General features: G+C 37.3%; 1 protein-coding gene across 1 annotated transcript in view; it reads left to right on the top strand.

The window, feature by feature from the left end:
* The window catches only part of ELAPOR2 (endosome-lysosome associated apoptosis and autophagy regulator family member 2), a 69499-nt gene that overhangs the window by 31823 nt on the left and 9858 nt on the right, over positions 1-27818 (top strand). Inside the window, exons 11-19 of the mRNA XM_047097365.1 lie at positions 2424-2561; positions 4054-4317; positions 5016-5189; positions 7215-7404; positions 8901-8997; positions 9573-9674; positions 18833-18959; positions 24025-24203; positions 25148-25313. Of these exons, the coding sequence (XP_046953321.1) occupies positions 2424-2561; positions 4054-4317; positions 5016-5189; positions 7215-7404; positions 8901-8997; positions 9573-9674; positions 18833-18959; positions 24025-24203; positions 25148-25313 (1437 nt within the window). The remainder of the gene's footprint in view (positions 1-2423; positions 2562-4053; positions 4318-5015; positions 5190-7214; positions 7405-8900; positions 8998-9572; positions 9675-18832; positions 18960-24024; positions 24204-25147; positions 25314-27818) is intronic.

Here is a 27818-nt window from a genome sequence, read left to right as displayed (position 1 = left end):
ATTTATTAAGACCTCATGTGGCTGTTAGGTTGTTGGCTAGGATTTTAGCACTGTAAGTAGTGACTTCATAGACATGATTTGTTTTTGCTTTTTTTCCCAATAGTCTTTTAGCAGCTCATAAACAGGCTATTAACAATTTCCTACATGATATACAAGATGAAGATTTAAATATTTGTGATTACTACCAGATTAAAGGAAGGCAGACTATTTTGTTCTGAAAAAGAAAAATTGACTTTGTAGTAGTAAAAGAAGATCATGAATTATCTTTAACACATCCATTTATTACACCACAAATAACCAATAAATATTCAATTCCCAGCTCTGCCGATTTCTTTAACCCTTTAATTCCTCTTCATCCTTGGTGCCATTGCTGAAATCCAGACTCCCATTATTTCTCAACAGCAGTCTCTATTCTTTTTTCTCAATTCTCTCATATATGCTGCTATCAAAATTATCTTTATAAACATACAAACACTATTAGAGGCCTCAACATCAAATCTACCTACTTTCCCTTGGTGGTTTTTTTATTGCCTGTGGCAGTGGTTATTAAAGTATGGTCCCTGGACCAGCATCACCTGAGAATTCGTTAGAAATGTAGCTTTCTGAGCTTCATCCTTGTTGTAATGAGACTAAATCTGTATTTTAACCAGCCATGGGAGTAGTCCTAACATCAACTCAGTTTTAAGAACTAGCAGCCTTTGAATACACTTAAAATTCCTTAGCATGGTATCTATATGGCTTTTTGTACTCTTAGCCCAGCCTCTGTTACCAAGCCTACTGTTATTACTACTCACATCTCTGTAGACACCATGAATTTGTTACAGGAACACCCTGTACTTCAGGTCTCATGCCTTGACACTCTAAGCCAGAATAACACTCTTCCTTTTCCCCTTTTGTCTGGTGAACTCTCACTCATAATTCAAGCCTTGCTCAAACGTCACCTCTTCTGGGAAGCTTTCTTTCAATCCTTTAAGTAAAATTAGCCACTCTCTCCAGTGTGCTGAAACCCTTCAAGAAAACTCTATTTTAGTCATGTGACTGTATTGATGTTTTTGTCTCTCTCACTTGGCCAAGCACTCTTGAGGGTAGGGATCACAGGTATTTATTTTCATGAATCAACCTTATAGTTTTTAGCTCATAGCAGAATCTGCTTATTTTCTTTCCTCTCTGTTAGATTTGGTTTTCTCATAGGATTTTTTTGTGATATCATTAAATAGCATATAGGAATGCTGTCAGAATCATGCAGTGTTTTACAGAGGTAAGACGGTATTATTTGCAATAATGCAATAAGTTCCTTTTATTATTGGAATAAGCATCTAGAAAGATAGTGTTTAACAAAGCACTATCTGTGTTGTATGAGCTTCTTTTAGGAAGTGGCATGTATCCTGGTTTGGTTGTTTAGTAAGCTGGGGAAGTTCTGCAATGTATGACAAACACATTCTGTTATTCCTTTTTGTGGTGTGAACTCAAGACACATATCTTTGTACCATATTTGATTACGTTATAATGTTTGACTCCTATGTTTACATCATAGAAAGAAACAGACATATTTTGAGCTCATGCCACTGTATTGTCAACATCCCAGATTACAGAAGCCCATCCAAATTTCTAAGCCCTCTGTTAAGGTTTCTGCAGTCAACACTAATTAGAAAATTCAAGGTTAGCTGAAGTTTTCACTTCAAATTAATTAGATGCATATTACATCGGTTGACTTACTATATTTGCCTTCTCACCACATTAATGACAGCATATTGGTTGAAATGTTATACCTTTGTATATTATTCTGAATATTGAATTTAGCTAAGGAAATCAGAAATAAAATATGATACAAAATTATCCTTTGGAATTCAGGTTTAAGCAGGAGAAGATTTCATGAACTTAAAATAATGTTCTGGTTAGTCTGCACTTGGGGAAGCCTGGAAGTTGCAAGTATAGTTCAGGGGGAACTTATAATTCCTGTGCAAGACCTGCCTGGCAGAATCTCTCAACGAAAAAAGATAAACATGGAAAACCTTGCTATTCTGTGAGGGTTCTAGAAGTTTACTGTGAGAAGTTTGAGGAATTACATTTCCCTTCTAAGTGTATTTCCTAAGCTAGAGTCATATGCTTGTAGGCACACACACAGACACAGACACAGACACACACACACACACACACACACACACCCTTAAATATACTATAATTTGAGACCTCTTTCAGGTTACATTGACAACGTGGTTTTAAAAATTGTAATTAATAAGCTAGTGAGTGCTTATGTAGACTTGAAGCATGTTTTGAGAGCTCTAGAGTTATGTGCCCTCCAGATAAATATTCACTAACCTTACAGGGATTACTGTAAATACACACATATTTGTAGTGTATACATATGTATATCCATACTGAGTTTATGCCTTTTTTGTTTATATTTTTCTACTATATTTTAGGATATTAATAGAAAAAGTACCAACGTGGTGGAATCATGGGGTGGAACCAAAGAAAAACAAGCTTATACCCACATCATCTTCAAGAATGCAACATTTACATTTACATGGGCATTCCAGAGAACTAATCAGGGCCAAGATGTAAGTTCCACGCACTTTTTTTTTTTTAACACAAAGATGATGCTCCCAATGGAAATTCATACAAAATGATCATTCAAATCTCTTGGAGGAAAAGACTTAGTTTTTTTATTGATGTAGAATCAGTCATTTGGTTATGGAGTACATTTGTACAAAAATGGTATATATATATCTTGAGAGCAAGAATGTATGGAATTGAGTAACACAGTGTATCTTTGGATTGTTCTCCACTGAACAGATAGATTTGCTGAAAGCTTAAGAGAAACAAAATCTAATTTTGTAGTTATTTAAAAACATATTGTTAAAGCTTTCTGAGACTTTGAGAAGGCTGGTGACCGTCTTCCTCTTTTTCTGAATGATCTGACATTTGTCCAGGAGCCATCAACTGGTGTTAGTTTATTATTTCCTTGTAGTTGTGTCTCCTTTTACAGCCTGGAGAGTGTGTATTACACATGAGTGGGTTAACACACAGAATTATTTATTCTCTTTTACTTTCCCTGCTAGAGTAGACCTTAATTCTCCCGTACGTAAATTCCATTGTATGTTTCAATAGGAGCAGGACTGTTATTTTTGTGGATCTCCATAGACGTGACTATCCAAGGTGAAAACAAAGTAAACCACTTAAAGCTGTGGTAGCAAATGCAGAACATTTTCTCTTTTCTCTTCAGACTTTCATCAGGGAACCCATTCCCAGATGTTACTTGACTCTAATTGTTCTTGACCAGTGTTTGGATTACCATAATGTGGGGCATGAATGTGCTATGGAATACTTCCTTGACTTTTTTCTTTTCCCCAGACAAGAAACAAACATTAAGTTGTCTCGGTTAGCATTGCTGTCTACTGATAAAGTGGTGCCCATTGCCTGGTCGGAACTAGATCTTCTTTGATGCAGTGTCAGAAGAAGGAAAAGTATAGTCAGGGCCAGGTTTTGCTCTCTACTATGCATCTTTTTGGTGGAAATCAGTCATAGGCTAGGGAAAGGACTAGAGAGGGAGAGAGAGTCCCAAAGGGGTGGTGTGATGGCATCAGTATTACACAGTGTTTGGGTGAGGACCAGAGTCCTGGTCTTCCAAGACTACTCCCTTGTCCAAAGCTTTTCCACTTGCCACACTGCAAATATCCTATGGTATCATTACTTTTAGGCTTATATCCGAATAAACAAGTATGGGAGATAAAGTTGTTCCACTGTTAAACCATACCAGTTCATCCAGATGTAAAGCCTATAAACGTGCTTGAGTTTGTACCAGTTATGACAGATCTTGTAGTGATTGTGGCTAAACTCCTGGAACTCGATTACTGAGGAAATTAGCTTCTAGTGTTAAGATGGAAGGTTGTTTTTTAAAAGAACTGAGAAGAAATAATATTAATCCATTGTCACTGATAAACTGTTCGGCTGGAACACTCTGCTTGGTTCTTTGGTGATATCAACACAAAACACTCTGGTTTTACAACTCAGCCCCAAGGCAGAAGTCATTACTTTCTGCTCTCTTTTTAGAATAGACGGTTCATCAATGACATGGTGAAGATTTATTCTATCACTGCCACTAATGCAGTTGATGGGGTGGCGTCCTCATGCCGTGCCTGTGCCCTCGGTTCTGAACAGTCGGGCTCATCGTGTGTCCCCTGCCCCCCAGGCCACTACATTGAGAAAGAAACCAACCAGTGCAAGGAGTGTCCACCTGACACCTACCTGTCCATACATCAAGTCTATGGCAAGGAGGCTTGTATTCCATGTGGGCCTGGGAGTAGAAGCACTCAGGTAAGTGAGTGTGCATTTCAGTTGTTCCCGGGAAGACACACCTTCATAAAGAAACTCAGAAGTTCCCTTTAATATTTCTCCAGCAACTACAAAGTTGCTAGCTATATTTAGAAATGGCTTTTTCATTTTTGTGTGTGTGTTTTCTGCCCTTAACATTTCTTAAGCACTTAATATGTGCCATGAAGGTCCTAATTCCTGGGGGCATAAAATAGTAAGGAGAGCACTCAAATAAGAATGCCTTCCAAAAATATTAAAATTGATATTTTGTGTCTTCTGTTAAGGTAGAGCAAGTAAACTACCTCTGTAGGCGGGACATAGAAATATATGAACAAGTGTATCTTAGAACATTTTAAGGGCAAAGGTTGATGGCATTTTTGGGTGAAAGAGAAAGTAGTTTTCCTGTATGTTGACACTGGTGTAACAGGGACTTGTGGCTGTTTATTAAAATACCTTAATACAAGAAACTAGTTTTGGAGTAACTTCACTCTTACTTTTAAGAAATGCTGATTTTCCTGAACTCTACCGAGGAAAATCTAATTAGTGTTTGGAAATTCTCTATATTCGTATGGTAAAATATAACTAGGACAAAATTACTGAAAGAGTTTCAAACATAGAACTTTTTGGAAACACATTGTTCATAGCAGCTAATATTTTCTTTTGTGCTGTATATTTTTTAATTTCTTAATCTCTAATCAAAGGACCACTCAGTTTGCTATAGTGACTGCTTTTTCCACCATGAAAAAGAAAATCAGAGTTTGCACTATGACTTCAGCAACCTCAGCAGCGTGGGCTCGTTAATGAATGGACCCAGCTTTACTTCCAAAGGAACAAAATACTTCCATTTCTTCAATATTAGTTTATGTGGGCATGAGGTGAGTTCTGGCTGTCAAAGTGAGATGGAGCTGTATTTCGGCTTTGCCTGAGTTGATATTTTCTGTGTTGATGGCCCAATAAAATCTCTATGGGAACTAACAATCAAATGTCAGAAACTGAGCTGTGATTGCTTAAATTCTGTGTTGCCTCCTAGCAGGCCGGCTGGCAGCTTTCTCCAGCAGGGCCAACCTTGTCTGGTTCTGCATTCATCAAGGCACTTATCTAGCCAACTGAAGCCCAAAGCTTGGAGTTATGGTGTAGGTACTTGAAGCATCTTTCATTTTTTGTAAAAATGGGTCAGGCTTGTCAATCCCACCTATTTTTCAGTCTGGCAGTTTTGGTTTGGGAAAGTTTTACTGTTCTTTATGTCGTCCGTTTTAAAAGAAAAAGACTTCCAAGAGGAAGTTTATTCAACAATAAAAAAGGAGGTAAGCAGGAGACAAATGTCGCTTGATCAGGTAGTGTCTGCTAATAAATAATGGGATCTTATTTTTCTATGGGAAGAAGCAGAACCTCAATTAATGCTGGTAATGGGAAGAATTACAGGACTATATGCCCAGTATTTTTATAGATCTATGAGGTTGGGGTAGGAGAGAGTATGTATATGTATGCACCATTAGCAATGATGAAAATGTAATAAGGCATTTCCTCCATGTTTCTTTGCATATTAACTTTGGCATCTCCAGTGGTCTTCATTATGAGATGCTGTGCCACACTTTGTGCAAAGGAAACAAAAAGAGATCTGATGACCACAGATGTTTTCAGACAAAAAGATCTGTAAATTTATTTGGTATAGTGTTTGTCCTGTCCTGATTTTACAGGGAGAGATCAAACACACTTTATTGCTTAGTTACTCAGTTCATTTGACAAATAAACAAATATTAAATACCTGTTATGTTGAATACTGAGTGGAGCAGTGAATGAGATTAGTTACACATTATATTATGCTTTTTTTTGTTCTTGTGCCTGTGTTACCACTGTCTTTCCTTCCATCTCTCCCCTCTTCTTTTCTGTCCTCTTTCTTTCCTTTTTGTCCTCATTCCTTTTATTGTAGTTTACCTCTTTCTTTCCTCAGTAGTTTCTCTCTCATCTTTTCCATTGTTTTCATCTTCTTGGCTTCAGCCATTTAATTTAAGCTTAGTAAAAGTATATTGTACCTGTAGTGTGAGAAGGCTTGGTAGAGGGAGAAAATTTTTTAAGTTTGGATTGTTAGCTGCATTAATAAAGATAAATCTGTATTCTTTTCTTTATGTTCATGTGTGCTTACTTTACATCTAAGATCAGTAAAATCATGTCCTTTTCCCCCTTATATATTCCTTCATAGAAATTGTAGAGAAAGCTATGGTCATTTGCAGTGGGACTATAGTATATTTAAATAGCCTTTTAACTTTATATATTCCAACTGATTAAATGATTAAAAAAGTAAATCTCTGTATTCTCTTCAACTTACTGTGTAGTTGAGTAGGTACATGTCATTGAGTAAAGACACATGTAGTGGCCAACTATTAAGAACTTAGGCGGGGTTCCTATGATTTTGCTCCAATATGGCTTTTATGCTTTCTTCTTCAGCCTTCACATTTCCTTTCTGCCACAATAGGCCGGTAAAGGAGAAGGAAGAGCAAGTCTTCTCCTTTGGAATTAAAACCTTCACTCAGAGTTATCTGGTCTCTTTGAATGCATTGCTATCCTATGAATCAACGGTTTCATAGATGATTTTAGTTCCTTAAATTAGATGGCTTTCATCAGCATAAATGATGCTTGTTGTTGGATGAGCAGTGTAGTATTGAGTGTATATATTCATTATAACTTAAATGACTCTCAACCCTGGTTAGACGTTGGAATTCCTCAAGAGCTTTTTTTTTTTTTTTTAAAATGCTGGTGCCTGGGCCCCACTTCCTTTTATTGAAAGCAGAATCTCTGCAGTGAGGAGAGAGCCACTGCTCTACTAGAGTCATTAGCTCTCTTGAGATCCACTTTAGAGAATGACTCTTCAGTAAAACCTCTTGATGACTTTGTTTTCCTAGGGGAAGAAGATGGCTCTTTGTACCAACAATATAACAGACTTTACAGTAAAGGAAATGGTGGCAGGGTCAGATGATTACACGAATTTGGTAGGAGCATATGTATGCCAGTCAACTATTATTCCCTCTGAGAGTAAGGGTTTCCGAGCAGCCTTATCATCACAGTCCATCATTCTGGCAGATACATTTTTAGGTAAGCTTCATTTCATTCCTATATGCATGCATGCAGTTATTCTAAAATTATAGTACTGATAACTTGTCATTGGTTTGGTATTTGCCATAGATGATGGAGGCTATAGGTAATTCTAATCCCTTTGTAACATGGTTAAAAAGCTCCTACAATTGAGATCTATTGATCCATCTAAGTGAGTACAAGTATCTTCTGAGTTTACATATTAACTCATATGTGATAAGATGTTTTTTGAGAGTCTGTGCCTTTCATCAAGTTCTCTAGGAATTTAAGAAGCAAAATAAGTTTGGAAAACAAAACTATAAACAAAATAATAGTAAAAAAAGTAATGTATAAATCTAAATCATAATATTTACCACCAGTTTTCATAATATTTTCTTGTATGAGAAGTAAGCCGGTGACACTTAGCAATGGTGAATGTGCCAAGTTTTATTCCCTACCTGTTTCTTCTGTCTTTGTGGACTGGAAGGTATAGGAAAGTTTGAAGAATGACCTCTCAGTTATTTTTAGGGATCCAGTTCATTAGAACCTCTGGTATGGTGATAAAACATTTAACAACATATCAATCTAACAAGCTTCATAGGTGATTCTAACATACAGCAGATCTGAGGACCATTGCTATAGACTCCAGAGGAATTGAGCTTTAATTTTCAGCACCAAGGTCAGTCACCAAGCTTGTGCTCAGCATCAGAACTCCTCATCTGAAGGAGAGGTTGCTGTTATTGCTTGCATTTTGGCTCTGCTCTCATTTTGCCTACCAGGAATGAGGAAAATGCCTGACTTTTAGATTAAACAAGTTTTGGAGTTATTTTCTGGAAATTATTAGGGCACAAAATTTTTTGTTTTTTCAAGTATATCTATACTGAGTTGAAAGCTGTATTAGCAAAATAACCCAGCTTGTTCTACAAAAACTAACTTTTTATATTGTTAGGTTATTGAAATGTCAGAGCTCGGGGCGCCTGGGTGGCGCAGTCGGTTAAGCGTCCGACTTCAGCCAGGTCACGATCTCGCGGTCCGTGAGTTCGAGCCCCGCGTCGGGCTCTGGGCTGATGGCTCAGAGCCTGGAGCCTGTTTCCGATTCTGTGTCTCCCTCTCTCTCTGCCCCTCACCCGTTCATGCTTTGTCTCTCTCTGTCCCAAAAATAAAAAAAAAAAAAAAACAAAAAAAAAACACACAAAAAAAAACGTTGAAATGTCAGAGCTGGAAGGGGCTTTAGAGATTATCTCAATTACTTCTTGAATTTTACAAATTAGGACATAACACCCAGGGAAGTGAAGTGACTTAAACAAAATAACAGAGCTAGGGAGTAGATTGTTTTATTTTTTATTCTATAGAGCTTCGTAAGGTTCTTGGTCTTACCATGAACACATTAATTTAATACGATATTTCTGGTCAAATGACAGTATCAAAGTGAAGCTGTTTTCTATTCATATACACAGAAACTAAATAAACCTAATTTTCCTGTATTGCTTAATAGCTTTTTTTTTATTGTTATCTAGGAGTGACAGTTGAAACTACATTGCAAAATATTAATATAAAAGAAGATATGTTTCCACTTCCACCTAGCCAAATACCAGATGTGCATTTCTTTTATAAGTAAGTGAAGATGCTGCTTACCTTGACAATTTTAATCAAAAGAATGTCTCTTCAGGGTGCCTAGAGTCATAGCTTATACTTAACAGGTAATCAGTGATTAGTTTGTAAATGGAAGACTGAGTATAAAGTAGGAAACATGAAATATTTTGCAAGTGTTAAAGTTCAGATAGATGTCTTTTTTCTGTTATATATATTCTTTTAAATTAGGCAATAAAGAGACTCTACTTCATTGTCTAGACAGTATTTGTAATTCACACACCTTAATAACAGCAAAAGTAGACATGGCTTCTCTTCCCTTTAAAAAATTTTTTTGATTGTGACTTTGATTATAATTATAGTAACTTTGCTAAACACCTTGATGATAGCTTATCACTTTAGCTGAGAAAGTAGTCAGCTCTTCATTGGCAGTGAAAGCAAATGAGCCCAGTTTGTATTAAAATTCTCAATTAGTGAACTTGGACATATTTTTCTTTTTCATTGTTTCATAGAGTATAGAAGTAGTTCTACACAGGATATTTATGTCTTGGTGATCTATGTCATGTCTGTTCTGTGGAATGACATTTGCCTTTCAATAGGTCTTCTACAACTACAACATCTTGTGTTAATGGCCGATCAACTGCTGTGAAAATGAGGTGCAATCCTACTAAACCAGGAGCAGGAGTGATTTCAGTCCCCAGGTATTCTTATTTCTTTTTTTTTTTTTTATTTTTTTTTTTCAGGTATTCTTATTTCTATGTGATTGTTTCACATTTGTATTTATTGTGAGGAATCAAAACTCCCCAGAATCTTACTATTTTAAAACATGGTCCCTATGAATGCAAAGCAGAAAGAGAACAGAAGAATATGTAGGTTTTTATTATAGGGATATGCTGTGTGTCTCTTAAGAGGAACAAGTCCTCACAAATCTCAGTACATCCCAGTCTCCTCAAAGACATATTCGCCTCCTGTTTGCTTAATTGTCTTGAAAATTATTTCAACATATAATTACAGTGTTTGCATCCTTGTATTTATTCTTAATGTTTAGTCCCAATTTCCTTAAGAGCTGGATTATATATAACCTGGCTTATAGTTCTTGATCAACAATGAACCACCTGGGTGATCTAGATTGAAGTAATTGAACCTCTGAATCATGGTCTCTTTCTCTGTGAGAGAATAGGGGCCAGGGTGGATAATTTGTATGATCCATTTCCAGCTCCTCCGTTTTCTGATTAATAGTGGCAGAATCACCAAGGTAGAATCTGATCTATAGAATATATAATACAGTTCATTTGACTTGATGGAGTTGAGGCAGTAGCTCTCCACAGTCTAGATTCGACTTCTACAGTCCATATTGGGTAGAAGCACTAGGAGAAAATGGGCAATTTCATGGACTCAGAACTGTCAACTTAAATAATGCTTTCATGGTGTGATTGAGTCTGATTTTTGTTTTTTGCAGTTATTCATTGTTCTGTATGTAGATTGTTTATTTCTAATATTTGTTGGATTAAAGTACCTTTATCATAGTTCGACTTGAACGTATTTCTCAAGTTAACATAAATATATATGTGTGTGTGTATATATATATACATATATATATATACACACACACACATATACATATATAATTTTCTTTTAAATAAAATTTTATATTAAATTTTATTTAAAAGAAAATGACTGACTTAGTTTTGTTTTTGATAGTTTCTCAGTAACCATTGAGAGATTTTAAGCTATTGTGCTTACGCATATCAGGACATCAGTATTGGAAATCAGTGGTCTGAGCATTGGTTCGACATCTTAAAAGTATTTCCAGGGGTATCAATATTGTGGGTTTACTTTGGGGCACAAAAGGACACTCGTATTCACCTCTTAACCAACTGTGTTTCTCTGGTTCTCATAGATCTAGGAATTAATTTTTCTTTTCACCTTTTCAAGGTGAGAGAAGTATATGATCAGAGGAGAACATAATAAAAATTACTAGACATCAGTGTAAGAGACAGAGGGAGCCTGATGCTCAAGGGCATCATTTGGTGGAGGATCCCTATGCCAGCATCCAAGCTAGAGTCAAGGCAGCAAACCACCCTTTGTTTATGAGAAGGTGTGTTTAGAGTTTCTTTAATTATTCCCTGATATCCCCCCAAATAGCTTTGAGCTAAGATGCTTGTTCTATTAATGGTAGCACTTATAACGTCCTTCCTTGGACTTAGCAATGAACCTCTCAGAGTCTAGCCTCTAGGAGTCTACCTGGATGGCTTCCAAAGCCTCTCCAGGTGTCTCATCCAAGCAGATAATATTACCAAAGATTAGATCTGTCCATGAGAAAATATATCCACTCTAACTCTCCCAAGGTGGGTTCTGATGTTTTAAGGTAAAAAAAAAAAGTTTCCTGATGTTAAATTATGGCACTTAGAAACTGAGTTTTTTCTTGTGGGGAGGGGAAAAGTAGTTTTTCCTTTAACCTGTAGTAGTTTATTCTACTTCAGGAATATAACTGTCTTTGCCAGGGTTTCTCAAGATCACTCGTGGAAGAATACCTTGGGGTTTCTTTTAAAAATCAATTTCTGGATCTTTCCAAAAACATAAAGAATATCTTGAGTGTTGAGCATAGGAATATATATTTTTTAAACACAAAACAGTTCTGGGAGTCTGGCTGGCTCAAATGGAGGAGCGTGCGACTCTTGATCTAGGAGTTTTGAGTTAGAGCTCCCCACTGGGTGTACAGACTACTTAAAAACAAAATCCTAAAAGAAAACCTGCAAGACAATTCCTAAGCATATTAAAATTTAGGAACTACTAATCTTAACCCACTGAGACAAATTCTCAAACTTTGTTCTGCATTTTAATTTTCTGAAAAGCTAATTTAAAATACCTTAGTCTAAAGGGTAATCATTCACCCATATTTGATAAGACTTTGTATATAATTGTCATGCACATCGAGGTTTGAGGACCATTGCTCTAGGGAACTGCTTGAACCTAACAATCTAAGTGTGTTTTAGTTCTTTCTTGAATCAGTTTCCCATTAGGGCACAAGGGGGAGCTCTGGGATCAGAACATGAGAAACAGCAGCTTGTCCTGAAATAATTAGAATTTTTTTTAGCTGTGGGGCTGAATAAAGATTTTCTACTAACAGTAAGGAATTGTTAACAGAGCCCAGTTTCTTACGCTACTTTTGAAGCGGATTTACTTTGCAGTTTTCTTTGGGGAGGTTTAAGATCTCCATAAGAGAGGAAGGTGCTAACCAGGCACTTGCCTCGAAAAATCTCATATGCTATAACCAAAAAAATCTCAGAAAGCAGACTTTGGCAATTTGGAAGGGATGCCACCCCCGGGAATTCTCCTCTCTTAGCCAAGAATCTTGGCAAACCAGGAAAGGAGACTTTAGTAGTAGTGATGTTGGTTGGGGCTCTGTATCTTGGTGACCTGGGAAAATGGGAATGTCTTAACAGAGTCGTGGGGCAGGAGAAAAGGGGCAATGTGTATTCTCTATGTATCTCATCTGAAGTTTAGAGGGAACAGCAAATTATCAGGGCTGCCTACTAATCTGCAATTGGAAAATTACAACCTGTCTGTTTGGTCTGGCAAATGCAGTTGGTTTCTAATTCTACAAAGTGTCTGGAAGGTGTGAGACATTTTAGATAAAAATTTAGCAGCATGATGTCTGTGGCAGATGCAATCTGAGAGCCAGGCTGGACTTTGGGATTATCTGGTGCAGTTTGTATCTTGGCCAGCAAACGAATTTGTAACAAAGTAGACTGCTGATATCCCTGAATAGATCCCCCTCCAGGCTCTGCCTAAGAAACTTTGCCAGCCTCCAGTCATGATCGGAGGTGGTTGGAAAACTTGGAAGTTCTTCTTTCATTAGGAAAACTTTGGACCCAGCATTGTCTGAAGAGTTCTTTCAAATATGTGAGAAATTTCTATTATGGAAAGGTTTTGAAAACGCATTATTAGAAAATGGGCAAAAGGAATCATTTTTACTCTGATAATGGAGATGTCATAGCACCTTAGAGATCCCTCAGTCAGACCCATTCATTTCACACAGTAGGAAACACTGAGGACCCAGGCTGTATAACTGTGTTGGCACATTCAGGATGGAATGTTGTCCTGACTGTGTCTCGTTCTGTTCTTACCATCATGTTTTCATCTTGCTGTTTTTTCCCTCCAGTTCTTCACAGATAGAGATTTGCAAAGAAGCACACTAGGCAGAGGGACAAATATCACATTTATCTGGGGGATAATTCATTTGATCTGCAAGTTATTGGTGCCTTGTTTAAAATGAGTCATCCTCCCTCCAACAAGGTCATCTTTAGTAATGGTATGAGTTAGAGGAAAACATCGTGCTCTCTCTTTCTCTTTCCCTCAACTTATAACTATATTTAACTCCTTGGATGGTTCATAAATCAGTCTAAAACTATTTTGCCAAAACCTCCTTCAAAATCCAAGTTCATCTTCAGTTTTAAGTGTAGCCTCAGTCTCAGAAATGGAGTCAAGCTAGTGGGTGTCTCAGGGCCAAGTGGAGAGGGGCTGTTGCTCATTAAAAAAAAAAAAGAAAGAAAGAAAGAAAGAAAGCATAGCCTCTGAGAATATTATATCTCACAAAAGGGATGCTTCAGAGATCTGTCCTGAAGGCGTTCAGAGGTTGAATGTACCAAGGCTTTATTCCACAGGCTCTGATTGAGAGTTTCTCTGTCAAAGTCTTTGGACCTATAGGACACTAATGTAGTATCTTCTTTGGTTTTGGGGGAGTTCTGTTGAAGCCAGGATGTCTATCCATTTTGAGTTGGTAGGAGCCAGAGGATAATGATTGGTTAACGGAGTTCCTTGTTTTCTTTTTCCTCTGAACTGTTTATGGACAGATAATAGATATCTAAATCTGCACAAGTTAAATTTAAAAGGCAATAGAATTTAAAATTTTAAAGCCAAATATGTCCTTAGAACAATGAAAATGAGGAGGCATATAAAAGCACTATGAGCAACAAGTAAAAACCCATTATGATTAAGAAATGGAAAATTCTAATACAGAATTGTTAAAATTATATGCTTCAGCACTAATGAGTAATCTTAAGACATGACATAAAAATGTCATGAAACAGTCATAAAGTTAAGGATCCATTTTGAAATAAGGATGACAAAAGTTTGACAGATTTTGCAGAGCCTGGAGGTAAAAGGGACTGGGGAGTGTCAGCTAATGTAGTTTGTACAGATCTTGATCAGATTCTGGCTTTTGGTAATTAACCTCGGGGGGAATCTGTAAAAAGGGCGGTTTTTGCAGGAGACTGGTGGAATTTTATATCCCTGGATCTAAGAGGTATAGGTAAAAAAATCTTATGTTCACACTCAGTCATAAGTGATTTATACTCTTCAGCCTCAGGGCAAACAAAATCGGAGCAAGATCCAAAGCCATTTTATGGACCCCACACAAGAAGGCTTTCTGCCCATTGGCATTCTTAGCAGAAAAGGTTGAGCTTTCTCAGAAGCCAAAGCCGAAGGGAGTTACTGGCAGCTAGTCAGCATCTCCTATGCCAGACGATGCCCGTCTGTGAACTCTGAGATAGGGGAACCCCAAGAAACCCAGAAAAGCCTCACATGAAAGCGTCTGAGTAACATTAGTGCTCTGACACCAAATGAGAAGAGTTCTAGGCATATAAGACTATGGCCTTTCCCCCCGGTCTCCTGAGACCCACTGTAGAAGGGATAGAAACATACTTACACCGTACATGAATTTATTTTAACTTTGGAGTTTGCATAAAGTTCAGGCAAAAACAAGTTTACACTGCTTTATCAACTGTCTAAACAATTAGCAATAGTTTGAGTATTGGGTTGTAATAGTTCATAAGAAATTAAGATTACTGTCCATGAATTAGTAGATGAATCAAGTAGACCCTGCTTTAGGTAAGATGATTCATTTAGGGGACGCTAATAACTCATAGCTCAGTCCGCTTTACCCCCAGAAAATGTATCCAATTTAGAATCCAAGACATCACTTACTTAAAAAAAAAGATTCATCTGAATTCTTACACACGGCCAGTGCTATCCTCAGTGGTAAGGCAGTTCCAGAGCAAAATAAGGAAACTGGAAAGTCTTCCTCGTTTAACAGTAAAACCAAATTAGGATGCACCTGGTTATCCTTTGTGTTGCTGGTGGTTTCTCTACCTAGAGTTCACAGCCCTGGGGTCATCTTGTGGAATTCTAGCCTTGCATACCCCAGCTCTCCAGGATTATGTACTGGCTCTTTAGACATCTACTCTCTGGTCTCTACGGTGATCTTGTGGATCAAAAATTATAAAAGAAGCACAATTAGTGACACCTTTACAAGGCCAGGGGGTAGGGGGTAGAGATGGTGGTGGCACAGGTCATCAAAGGGAAAAAGGTTTCACATATTTGGCATTAAAGTGTTTGTCTATCTTACTACTTGCTTTTTGTTCTTAGTAGAAGTAAAAAATATATATATATACTCTTGCATGTTTTTTTTCCTACTTTCCTTTTATATATAAGCACTATTGAAATTAGTACTGCTTCCTACATCCTTGTCATTTCACAGGGAAGGGCTGATTCAACTGTGGAACTTAACGTTTATAACAAAGAATCAAATTTGGATGTTCCACATTGTAAATGATTCGTTGGGTTCAAAGAATTGAAGAATTGATTCTAAACTAAACTGCTTTTAACCTAAGAGTATATTTTAAAAAGTGGAGTCTACCGGGGAAAGGCAATGAATCATTGCAGTATTTTGACACCTAATGGCAGCTTTATAAGTTATATCAATGTCTTGATTTTTTCCCCCAATTCTGTACTTCTCCCAGTTCTATAGAGAGTGATGTGAATTGTTAATAGTCTTTTATATTTTGCAGTACTTTAAACTTTCCCAAATTGTTCTCTCATTTTGTCCTTTATAACAACCCAGTGAAGGCAGTGGAACAGACATCTCATTTCTGATAAATTACAGATCTGAAACAGCATGGGGGAGGGGCCGAATCACTTGTGGAAAAACACAAAATCACTTGCAAGTCCAGCCACACCTGTAACCCAGGTTTTCTCTGCAGAGCTCTTTGCAACTTTGATTAATTTTCCCCTTTTCTTTTTCATTTGTTCAGTTTTTTTTCTCGAATTTTACCAAACTTATTCTTTTATTTGCCCAAGATAAACAGCCCTCACCACCCTTGAAAATGTCTCTGTGTGGGAAAGATAAAACAAAATAATTTGGGAAGGAGAGAATTGAGCAGGAAAGTATTTTGGTAATTTTTGCTAAATGATCAAAAAAGTTAATTACCTTTAAAGTTTCAGCTCATTGTTATGCAAATAATAATTGTGTTCTTGAAAAACATTTCTAATAGGTTACCCAATTTTTTTCAGAAGTGCAATGTTGAGTTGGTTTTACTGATGGGAAGTAGGGATCATTTTTTTAGGTGGCATGATTTTCGTCTCTTGTACTTACCTTTATTTTTTTTAAATCTCTTTTTGTTTCTTGGTCTAAATATACTTTACTCCCTTTTACAAACAAATCGAGGCAGTTAAGAGTTAAGCCATTTTTCCAAAGCGTCCCCCTTCATCACTGTTCTTAGCTCTCATAGTACCAGGCCTCTCTTTCTGAAGCACGTTACACAGAATCATGCTTTTATTTACATCTCACCACGTTGACTTGGTCTACAGCATGCAAGCATTTGGAAGTGTAGGCCTCTAAAAACGTAGTCCATTTTTAGGCACTGTAGACTTCTGTGTCAGGGTTCATATTGTAGAGTACCCTGAGAATATATACTGAGGGTATGGAATTTTACTTCGCTGGTAGACCAAAAATTACAGTTTTGGACTGCCTATCATCAGAATGGCATCTGAAGTTAAAACTTAAGAAGGGGTGTTTTGGGGTTCTCCCTATGATTGTGTGTCTATCTTTTGCCCTAGGTGTTTCAGGACACCTGTACTCAGCAGCAACAAAGGTCTAAAGGAGGTTTTCAGGGCACTGCCCTGAATTTGCACACTTAATTTAAGGGAAGTATAGTAGACAAATGAAGGGAATAGTGTTCTCCCCATTTTAATTAATTGATGAACAAAACAGCCATTCCCACCAGAACCTTTCCACATAACTTCCTGCTTCAGTCAATAAGGATTCTCTACACAGTAAAAGCAGTTTAATTTTATCCATGCTGTGTTTATCTGTCCCTAAAAGGAAGGAGGCAAACTGATATAATAGGCCCACCCACCAGCAAGCAGTTTCAAAAAGTCTCCATTCCAGCCCTGCCTGGTGGTTGGTTCAGTGCGATCCTGCACCTGTGTCTAAGGCCCCTGTGTCATCACCGGGTGGTGACAGTAACTGCCTCTTGAAAGAAGTCATCGTCTGGCTGAGGCAAACCAGGAGTGCACAGTCATTTCCATCCTTCAGCTGTGTGTCGATCTGGTAGTTGTTTTGTTTGTCTTTTCACTTCAGGTTGTTTTGTTTTCATGTCCCCCCCCTTTCCCCCCGCCCCGCCCACCCCACCGCACTGTCGAGACCATGGTCTAGTTCATCATTCTTTTCCCTGAAACCTTTGCCTAAACACATTACTTCAAACAGAAATGGCACCTCCATCCACCACCTAGTTCTTGCCTGTATGCCTTGTGCCCACGCACTGTCCTGCTCTTGAAGCCATTGTGATCATGACCAGCTTGGAATTCCCTTCCAATCCGTCTACCATTTCATCCCTCTGGCAGGCATTCCTTTACTTTCTTCCTTTCTCTTCTGGCTACCTCCTATTGGATATTCTAGACTTGTCTTAGGCATGCCTTCCACCAAGAAGTTCTCCCAGAACTTTTTTGTCATTATATCTGTCTCTCCTTTAAATTAAAAAAAAAGTAGCTTTAGAGAGACAAAATTCCCGTGCCATACAGTTTGCCCATTTAAAACAGGCAAGCCAGTGGTTATTAGTATACTCATAGATATATGTAGCCATCACTATCGTCATTTTTAGAGCTTTTTCATCACCTTAAAAAGACCTATACCCTTTGGCTATTGCTTCTCTTTACCTTAGCTCCCTTCCATACTCCAAGCTTACCACTAACTTACTGTTGCTGTGGATTTTCTTATTTTGGACTTTTATAAAAATAACATCATTTAATATATAGAATTTTTTTAAAGCTTATTTATTTTGAGACAGAGCAAGCAGGAGAGGGACAGAGAGAGGAAAAGAGAGACTCTCAAGCAGGCTCCACATGGTCAGCACAGAACCTGATGTGGGGCTCAAGGAAGGGCTTGAACTAATGAACAGTGAGATCATGACCTGAGCCGAAATTAAGAGTTGGACGCTTAACCTACTGAGCCATTCAAGTGCCCCAAATACATAGAATTTTTGATAGGCTTCTTTTACTTAGTATATTTTTGAGGTTCATCCAAGTTGGGGCATGTATTACTTCTGCATTCCTTTTTATGGCCAAGTAATTTCCCATAGAATGGTAATATCACATTTGTTTATCTCTTCATCTGCTGAAGGACATTTGAGTTGTTTCCACCTTTGGGCTGTTAAGAATAATGCACGTATGAACATTCACGTACAGGTTTTTGTGTGGATAAACGTTTTTATTTCTCTTGGATTTTTATCTAGAAGCGTAATTACTGGATCATGTGGTAACTGTTTGTAATGGTCTGAAGAACTGCCACCTTATTACAAAGCACTTGTCTCTCTTTACAGTCCCATTAGCAGTGTATATAGGTTCTAATTTCTTAACATTTTTGCAACTCGTTATTACCTGTCTTTTTGATTGTAGCTATCCTAATAGGTGTGGAGTTGTGGTTTTGCACCCACACATTGCTTTCCAGTATGCAGTAGGCACTCAAATGTTTATTGGACTTGGCTGAATGTAAGAGCTGTCATTTCATTTTTTATTTCAGCAAGTGCCCAGCAGGCACCTGTGATGGGTGTACATTCTATTTTCTGTGGGAGAGTGCCGAAGCTTGCCCTCTGTGCACAGAACATGACTTCCATGAGATTGAGGGAGCCTGTAAGAGAGGATTTCAGGTAAGTGTCAAATCTACCTACACAGAGCTATGTGATTGAAGAAAAATAGACAAGTCTGGCATCACTCAGATCCTAGAAACTCAGGTTCAAAACCATGGCTAAAGCTTATAGTTAACTTAATGTTGCATTAATATGCATTTAAAATCAAATTTAGTAGGTAAACTCCCATATGCTGGGGTAGCTGAAGGTATGCAGTGGCATTGGGAAAAATAAATCGTGCAAAGGAGTTGTAGGCTATGGTGTTTGTCTGGTTTACAAAGATATCATTAAACGAAGATTTGATTTATATAATGCAGTTATAGGTATAATTAAGACATGGGTGATATAAGTGATTCACTACAAGAAGCATATCTAAAGAGTAAATAAAGCATGTACACATATAATAAAATCAAGATCCTACTCTGTATTTTCTGTGCAATCATATCTTTGCTTATGTGTTTTTTAAAATAAAGTTGGGATTCTCCACTCTATATTTTTTATTTCCTTTTTCCATTTAATATATTTCTCTTGTCGTTAAATTTTTTGAAAACATGATTTTTAGTGACTGACAAATATTCTATTATAGAGATAATTTGGGATTTAATAAAACCCCCGATGGACATTTGAGAAAAATTGAAAACAGTATTTTTGTAAATAACTCTGTAAGGAACACCCTAGTTGGAAATTTGATTCTTTCCTTAGAATTTATCATAAGAAGAGATTAATTGGATCTAAGGCAATGGACATTTTTAAGGTTCTTGATACATATTACTAACGTGATCTGGATGTATCATTTTGCGCTTCTGCTAGTAGTGTTTGAGCATGCTTATTTCACTGCACTAGCTTTGAGTAGTGCCATATGAAAAACACAAGCTTTTCTTCCTTCAAGATGACTTACCCCTTCAACCTGTCTGAAGTCTATTGAACTAACAATAAAAATGCACAAATGATATTAAATCACTACTGGGGGTGGTAACCTTATTGGGGAATTGGCATCAGAGAATCAGATTCTGATAGGATTTCTGAAAATCTGGAACGCAGATGGGCTAGGGCTGTTGCTCAGGTCACCTGGAGTGGGGAGCATGCTGGAGTGCTCACTGCATAAGGGATCAAGGAGCGAGCGCTGTGTGGTCCAGGAACATGTAGAGGAGCTTGTCACTGGCTGGTCGGGGGGCAGGAGTGCAGGAAGAAATCAGAATGCTCTACCTAATCTCCTGCATTCAGAGTATTAGTAGCACTAGTGTTCCCCTCTAGGGATTTTTCTAACTTTAATTTAGGAAGTGAACCTGTAGTAAGAAATACATCGTACAGCAAATGTAGTACACAAACACCAACTCAGACACTTAGCAATATGCCTAAAAATGAAATTAAATTTCATGGGACAGTACCTATTTTCATATTTTATGATAAAGTCTAAGCGTAAAGTTAATATAAAATGTGTTTTCATCAAATAATTTAATACAGAACAGGAAAAGTTCCCAAATGGGCAACACTAAAACAAAAATTAGGAATGTTTTATCTAATTCATCAAGTGTGCTTGCCTCTGGATAGCTCATTCCAGTTTGGAGCACACAGAGACCATGCTGCTCATGCATCTAGTACACTGTTCAGCCAGTTTCTTTTTAACATTTTTAAGTGGGTCAAGGATGAAAATTCTTAGCTTACAAAAAAAAAATGGTTTCTTTATAGTCCTCATAATAATGATAATACACTTTTTATGTCTCACAGTGGAAATTCTTTTTTACCATTTCTCAAAAATTGATACACTTATTTAAAAAAAATTTTAACATTTTTATTTATTTTTGTGTCAGAGAGACACAGAGCATGAGCAGGGAAGGGGCAGAGAGAGAGGGAGACACAGAATCTGAAGCAGGCTCCATCCAGGCTCTGAGCTGTCAGCACAGACAGCCCCGATGCAGGGCTCGAACTCACAGACTGTGAGATCATGACCTGAGCCAAAGTCGGACACTCAACTGACTGAGCCACCAGGCGCCCTGATACACTTATTTTTTAAAGAATAAATAAAAAACAAATGCATTCCCTTCTTTTGCCACCAAGTTCAACTCCAGGGCTTTGAAAAGTCGGATGACCTCTTTTCTAAATATTCTTTAATATTCAACATTTCTCTTCCAGAAAGTAATGATTAGAAGTTTAAGACCATGAGATTACATCAGTTTCTCTAATTTCATTCAAACTTTCCTTATTTAAAAAAAAAACAAAAACTGTTCAGCATGCTATAAGAATGTTACGAACACAAGTTGCAAGTTGTTTTTAGATATTTGTTTTTGTCCTAAAAATAAACTTTTGGAACACTTTCATGTGTTAATCATATTGAAATATATAATTTCCCTCCCCAAATTTCAAATGTAACTTGAGAAATTGCAAAATTGGTTAAATACACCTTTCTGTTAGACTTAGATGTCAAGTTTGAAAATATTTGCCATAGGAGATCGGGCTTCAGTTAGAAAAATATAAATGCCACACTTAAGCTCATGCACCTTAGTGTATTCCATTGAGACAGTAAAACAAATGGATATGACACAGGAAGTGGGTATTTACTGCCAGTCTCTGAATAAAATATTTTAAAAAGTCTGCCATTCAGTGAGCTTTATATAATGACAGCTTTCCCTGTTTTCCGTTATGGTAGTCCCGCCTTCCCCCATGAGGGATATGTACCCAACCGCCCTGTGAATGCCTGAAACCGTGGATGGTACCGAACACTATATATATACCTTGCTTTTCCTTATACATACGTACATACATACCTATGATTAAGTTTAATTTATAAATTAGGCACAGTTAGAGGTAACAATCTGCGGTAATAAACATTAAGTGAATGTGGTCTCTCTCTCACAATATCTTACCGCACTAAGCTCCCCCTCCTTGTGATGAGGTGAGATGATAAAATGCCTGGGTGATGAGATGAAGTGAGGTGGATGACGTAGGCATCATGATGTACTGTTCGGCTAGTATTGACCTTCTGATGATCTATCAGGAGGGTCATCTGCTTCCCAAGTGAACCCCCAGAAAGTGAAGCTGCAGGTAAGGGGGCAGGTACTACGGCATGTTCATGAGCAAGGGTGGATTTCTTTGGGTGGCAACAGCCTTATGATAGAAAAAAACAGTGATTGCAAACTAGTGCTGTGGGTATCGTTTCAGTTTTTAATAATTGGACTGTGTTTCTGTCCCATTTCCCGCTCCATCCTTTGCAGTTTTTCACTCTGTATTGACGGAGAGCATATGTTCCCAATTCTGTAAATATATTGAATCCAGATGTGTATGAAGTTACATTTACACACTGCAGCAAGTACCCACTTAGAGCTGTTGTAAACTCTGAGAGTGGCACAACTCGGGGAAGAAATGCTCTTATCAGATTGGATCTTAGAAATCTATACCAGCTTCTCAGTATCTAGTAAGCATTACTTCCAAATGTCATGCAGTAGTAAAGATTTGAAGAGATACTGTGTTATCACTAAGAGGGATATTTTTAAGTTTATCATCAAATTTATCTCACTCTGTTCACAAAATATCCCACCATGCTGGAAGAACAAATTTTTTCAGCTGCAGTGTCAGCCATTTTCTCCTCTGCCAATGACGTGACCGAATGAAGGGATAAGGCATTCTAATTAATAGTTACAGATGACTGAGGAATTGTGCCAGTAGCTTCATCTTTTTTTTTTTTTCTTTAACAATTTGAGGAGTTTATTGAAAAGTTAAGTATTCTGGGTTTACAAAAATCTTTTTAATTTGAAATTTTAACATTTCGGCTATAAAACTATATCATTAGACATTAGAGCTTTAGCATTTTCACTGGCAAAAATTTTTGTTAGAATGTATTTCCAATGAAGTCATCATTGGCTGACCAGAGTTAACAGCTTTATTTTTATTGTCATTATTTACACTTAGAGATGCAGCATTTGAATTTGATCGAACATGCCCCTCGTTTCTCACCTCATCATTCTTATAAAAATAATGTGACTCCTTTGAAATGTAGTTTATTTACATTAAATTTAATGAAAATGTTACAGTTGTCATGCAGTAAAAAAAAATTTCGATTACTAATGTCCTTTCTAAAAAACATGCTGAGAATTTTTATCCAGAACTTGGTTGAAACTTTTCCTTAAAGTAAATATGGTTCTCCTGTTCTTTGTGTCTAATTGCAGAAACCTGTGTGCATGTACAATAAAATTACACATCATGGTGTTATCCTTCTGTTAGGGTGTTGTTCAAGTGACCATCAAATACCAGAATATTTAGTCAGACACAATGGTCAAAAAATTGAGTGTTCTATGTCATTTAATGTCAATGAATATAATCATCATGCAAGTTGCTGCTGGTCATTGTATTCGTTGAAGTATAAAAGGAAGCATGCACTGTATTCTAATTTTGGCTCTAGTTAGTGTTATTTGATCTATTCATAAGGAAATTCCTGATTGCTATTAAGTATATTGATTTTGTTATTCACTAGTCAGTTGCAAGTTGCAGTTTGAAAAACATTGCCCTAACAACATTGAGTCGTCTACTTTGGGAGGATAAGAATAAGGGCCTACTGTGGGAGGTGACCCAGAATAATGCATGGGAAAGAAGGGGGTAGTCTGTGTGACTCCCCCAACACCAGTCACCAAAGCCTGCCAGTCCTGGTGCGCCTACATGTCCTGGGTCCTGAATTTGCTCTTTTTCTCAGGGGAGACGCTTGTTGGAGGAACTGGACTGACATCATAGGTGGATGAAACCCGTTCCAGTTACCTGTATTAGACAACCTAAGTTGTCATTTAAAAAGATGACTCAGAAGTCAGGGATCATAAGAAGTTTGAGGAAAAAAGCACAAATACTGTGTCCACATAGAGTCATTTTTATTCAACCTCCTCAACATGTACCCAGCCTTCTGATCTGGTGACCCATGTTTTTATTTGGTTTTGTTGTATTTTTGTTCATTATTTTCTTATTCATTCCCTGTCTTTCTTCTCTTTCGGAAGCTTCTACTAGCTGAGTGCTGAATGATCCTCTATGCTTACTATGAATAAAGAGCAGAACCCTTCTTCTGAATCTCATTTCACATGTCATCTGTCTATGTGTGTTTTTAAAGGAAACCTTGTATGTATGGAATGAACCTAAATGGTGCATTAAAGGAATTTCTTTGCCTGAGAAAAAGTTGTCAACCTGCGAAACCGTTGACTTTTGGCTGAAAGTGGGAGCAGGTGTGGGAGCTTTCACTGCGGTTTTGCTGGTGGCTCTAACTTGCTACTTCTGGAAAAAGAATCGGAAGTAAGTAACCTCATTGGAGTGACCATGTTAGAACTGAAGGATTTCTTGTGAAAAATGTAGACCTAATTATGGTTACATCCAGTAGTTTCTTTCAGAGAGACAAGAACTTTCTCCTAGTGAAGGAGTTACAGGAAAGGCCTTTAAGAAAAGAAATGGAAATGATTATTATTCTGGTAATAGATTATAGAATGTTAGAGGTTATTAAATTAGGCCTATCTGTATAAAACAGAGAGCAATGGAGGCTCTGGTTTGCTCAGGTAGATGGGAGCAGAGCTGAGATCAGAAGTCAAGTTGTCTCTCTCTGCCTCTATTTTTCTTTTCATGACAACATTGTGTCTTCTTGCTCCACTGTTTTCTTTTTCAGTTTCTTGTGGAAAGATACTTGCAAAGAAATAGACCAAGTTTATAAGCAGATATGACCTCTGTTTACTCCAATACTCCAAGAATCTAGAGTTGAATATTGAGTCTAGTTTCTGAATGTATATTGATCTGTTATAAGGTAGTAAATAGAAAGGAATGAGTTGTATAGAGAAACAATAAAGACCAAATCACTTACCTATGGTATTTTCATGTGTATTAACTAAACTTTGGAAAATTATATAGTGAGTTAGCTTCCAAATATTTATACATTAAGAAAATGCATTCAGATGTCAAGGTTTCTCTCTGTTTTTCAAAAGTTCTTCATAATTGGACAGTTTAATCAATGTGAGTTAATTGATAACTTTAACTGTACTGCCATTATTCTCATTATTCTCTGAAATCCTGGAAAAGATTTGTGCATGGATGGTAGGTAAATGAGAACACATAGTGCTTTAGCTATAGGCGAGGGAAATTTGTTAGCAGTAGAGCAACTATACTACAAGAGCATTTAATGAGCTGGTTTATGACCACCTAAAATGAGTATTAATTTATATTAATCAGCCACTTTATTTATCACTACTTAGACTGGAGTACAAATATTCCAAGTTAGTGATGACAACTAACTCAAAGGAGTGTGAACTCCCAGCTGCAGACAGTTGTGCTATCATGGAAGGAGAAGATAATGAGGAAGAAGTTGTATATTCCAATAAACAGTCACTACTGGGAAAACTCAAATCCTTGGCAACAAAGGTGAGAGCAGAATTGTAAGCTGGTATGACTGTGCATTTATTGATGAGGGGCTTATTAACCTAGTAGTAGCATTCATACAACCCTGTCATTTGGTCTGGCTCTGTCTCCATGGTTGGTTATCCAACAGAAATACCACTAGAAGTACACCAGGATATAAACATAAGAATATTCACTGCAGCATTGTTTTTTTTCTGGCTAACAAAGCAGAAACAACCTTACACACCATGAATAAGGAGTAGATAAGGAATTTCCATATACAAAGTAATGGAATACTATACAACTGTGCAGCTGTGAAGATTGACATATCTGCTAATAGGTCCAAGATAAGTAAAGTAAAACAAAACATAGACGATCACAGTAATTAAATATTCATTTAAGTTAGTCTTTCCATATCAAACTATTAACAGTGGCTGCTTTTTGGGAGTCTTAAACAAATTGGAATCTTTAAGTTTTGAAATGGTGTATTTTTGTGCTTTTTGGATTTTCACAAAGATAATGTATTCTTTTCTAATTTTAAAAGTCTTAGGTTAATTAAAGATCTTACTTTTTAAAAAAAATTTGGTCACAAGGTGTTTTCACATTGAAAAGGCCAAAGTTATATAAACTGTTGAGGTATTAAAGGTACCTTATCAGAGGCCATCACATTTGTCAGGTTTGAAATGATTACTGTGTCCAAACAGATTAACATTATTAAGCCTTAAATGTTTCTTGTAAACACATTTTATTGACATTCTTTACCATTGACCTAAAATAGGAGAAGTTAGCAGTTTACCCCCTCAGCATTAAAGATAGAATGAAATAGAGGAAAGAAAATGTGTTTCAAATAATTTTCAGCAGGAAGGACAAGTGACAAAAGATTACATTTATTGAGAATGTTTTAATAACTATTTCCTTTTACTCTCATTTAAGTATGTAAATATATTACAAGGTATCATTTAAAAATAAAATGAGCCATTTTTACTTTCTGCTAATGATTAACTTTTTTTTTTTTCAATGTGGTACCTTAAGAAGGATGCTATTGCTATGGGATAACAAATGTACAGTTAGTATTAAGAGATGAGATGTTGCCCTGCTTGCAAAAAAAAATCAAATAAGCCTGCCACTGTTTCTTGGCCAGTTTAGAAGACATGAAGCTCCTGGTTAGAGACAAAGGACTGCTCAGCACTCACAGCAGGAGCATTAGCCAGGGTGTCAGAATTTATACCAGTTCCCCAAATCCTACTTTTCTCAGGGCTATGTGAACAGGAACAAATGTCCCTTGCACACTCAATGGCTTGCATTACAGCAAAGCAAGTCTAAGCTTTGGCTACTTGGCTATTTTAGAATGTGCAGTTAGCATGCCTATTCTTTGCTCTAAAGAGAGTTATTATTGTTATTATTCTAGACAGGTAGTATGTGTGTTCATTGATCCAGAGGGAGACACTATTTCCTGACATCTGCTCTGGAAAAATATAGTATCTTTAACTTCCAAGGCTGCTTTCTATATCAAGATCCTTAAAGAGATAATCTTGAATGAAGAGAAACCACTCCCTTGCTCATAAGATGTAAAGAAATCCAAAAGAACCATGGAGAATTGTCTCCCCAAAATATCCAAACCTCATTTCTTTTCCTTTAAAATTTTTATAATGTTTATTTTTGAGAGAGAGAGAGACAGACAGAGAGCAAGCATGAGTGGGGGAGGGGCAGAGAGAGATGGAGACACAGAATCTGAAGCAGGCTCCAAGCTCTGAGCTGTCAGCACAGAGCCCGACACTGGGCTCAAACTCACTAACTGTGAAATCATGTCCTGAGCCAAAGTCAGATGCTTCATCGACAGCCACCCAGGTGCCCCTCCAAACCTCATTTCTATACCATCTTGGCTCCTGATCAGTTTTCCCATTAGTATAGCACTGTATCCACCACTCTGTTTAATCTGATTATTGACCAAGGCTGGGTTTCAATCTGGTCACTTTACTGCATATAGCATTTAAATAAAGCTACTACTCTTAGGACACCAGACAGCAAGATGAGATGAACCTTCATTGTTAGCTTCAAACATACACCCAGGGTCCCAGATTCAACTAGCTGATTAAATCACATAAACCATGAGGGTCCACCTTAGAAAGCCAGGCAGCTTTCTCTTTAAGTCCCTCTATTGACCTTTCTGCTCAGCCTGCGATCTTTCCATTGGCACCGGGATCTTTCTTCCATAAGATTCATGTGGAAGAGAGTCACAGACGTTTTCAAAAATTTGCAGGATCCAATAAAGCTCCCACTTTTGTCTACATATCATGGCAGAGGAACTTGGTGAGTAGTATATTCAACCAAGTGGTTACTATCTTTTTGATCTAGGATGATGACAATCCAGACACCACAGAATGTATGAGGGACTTCACAGACTTTGTCTTGGCCCTGAAGGGTGACGTTTAGGTCAATTATATCATCCATAATAGTGTTTGAATAGTGAGTTGATGTTGACATGAATGTCATCAGAGGCTGAGATAGTGTCATTCGTTATTTCAGCTA

The sequence above is a fragment of the Lynx rufus genome, unplaced genomic scaffold, assembly GCF_022079265.1.
Source record: "Lynx rufus isolate CCGP_SWC_20201006 ecotype Redwood Valley unplaced genomic scaffold, mLynRuf1.p SCAF_4, whole genome shotgun sequence".
NCBI lineage: Eukaryota > Metazoa > Chordata > Mammalia > Carnivora > Felidae > Lynx > Lynx rufus.
The sequence above is the reverse complement of the archived record's forward strand: the minus strand, read 5'-3'. Positions and strand labels throughout refer to the sequence as shown.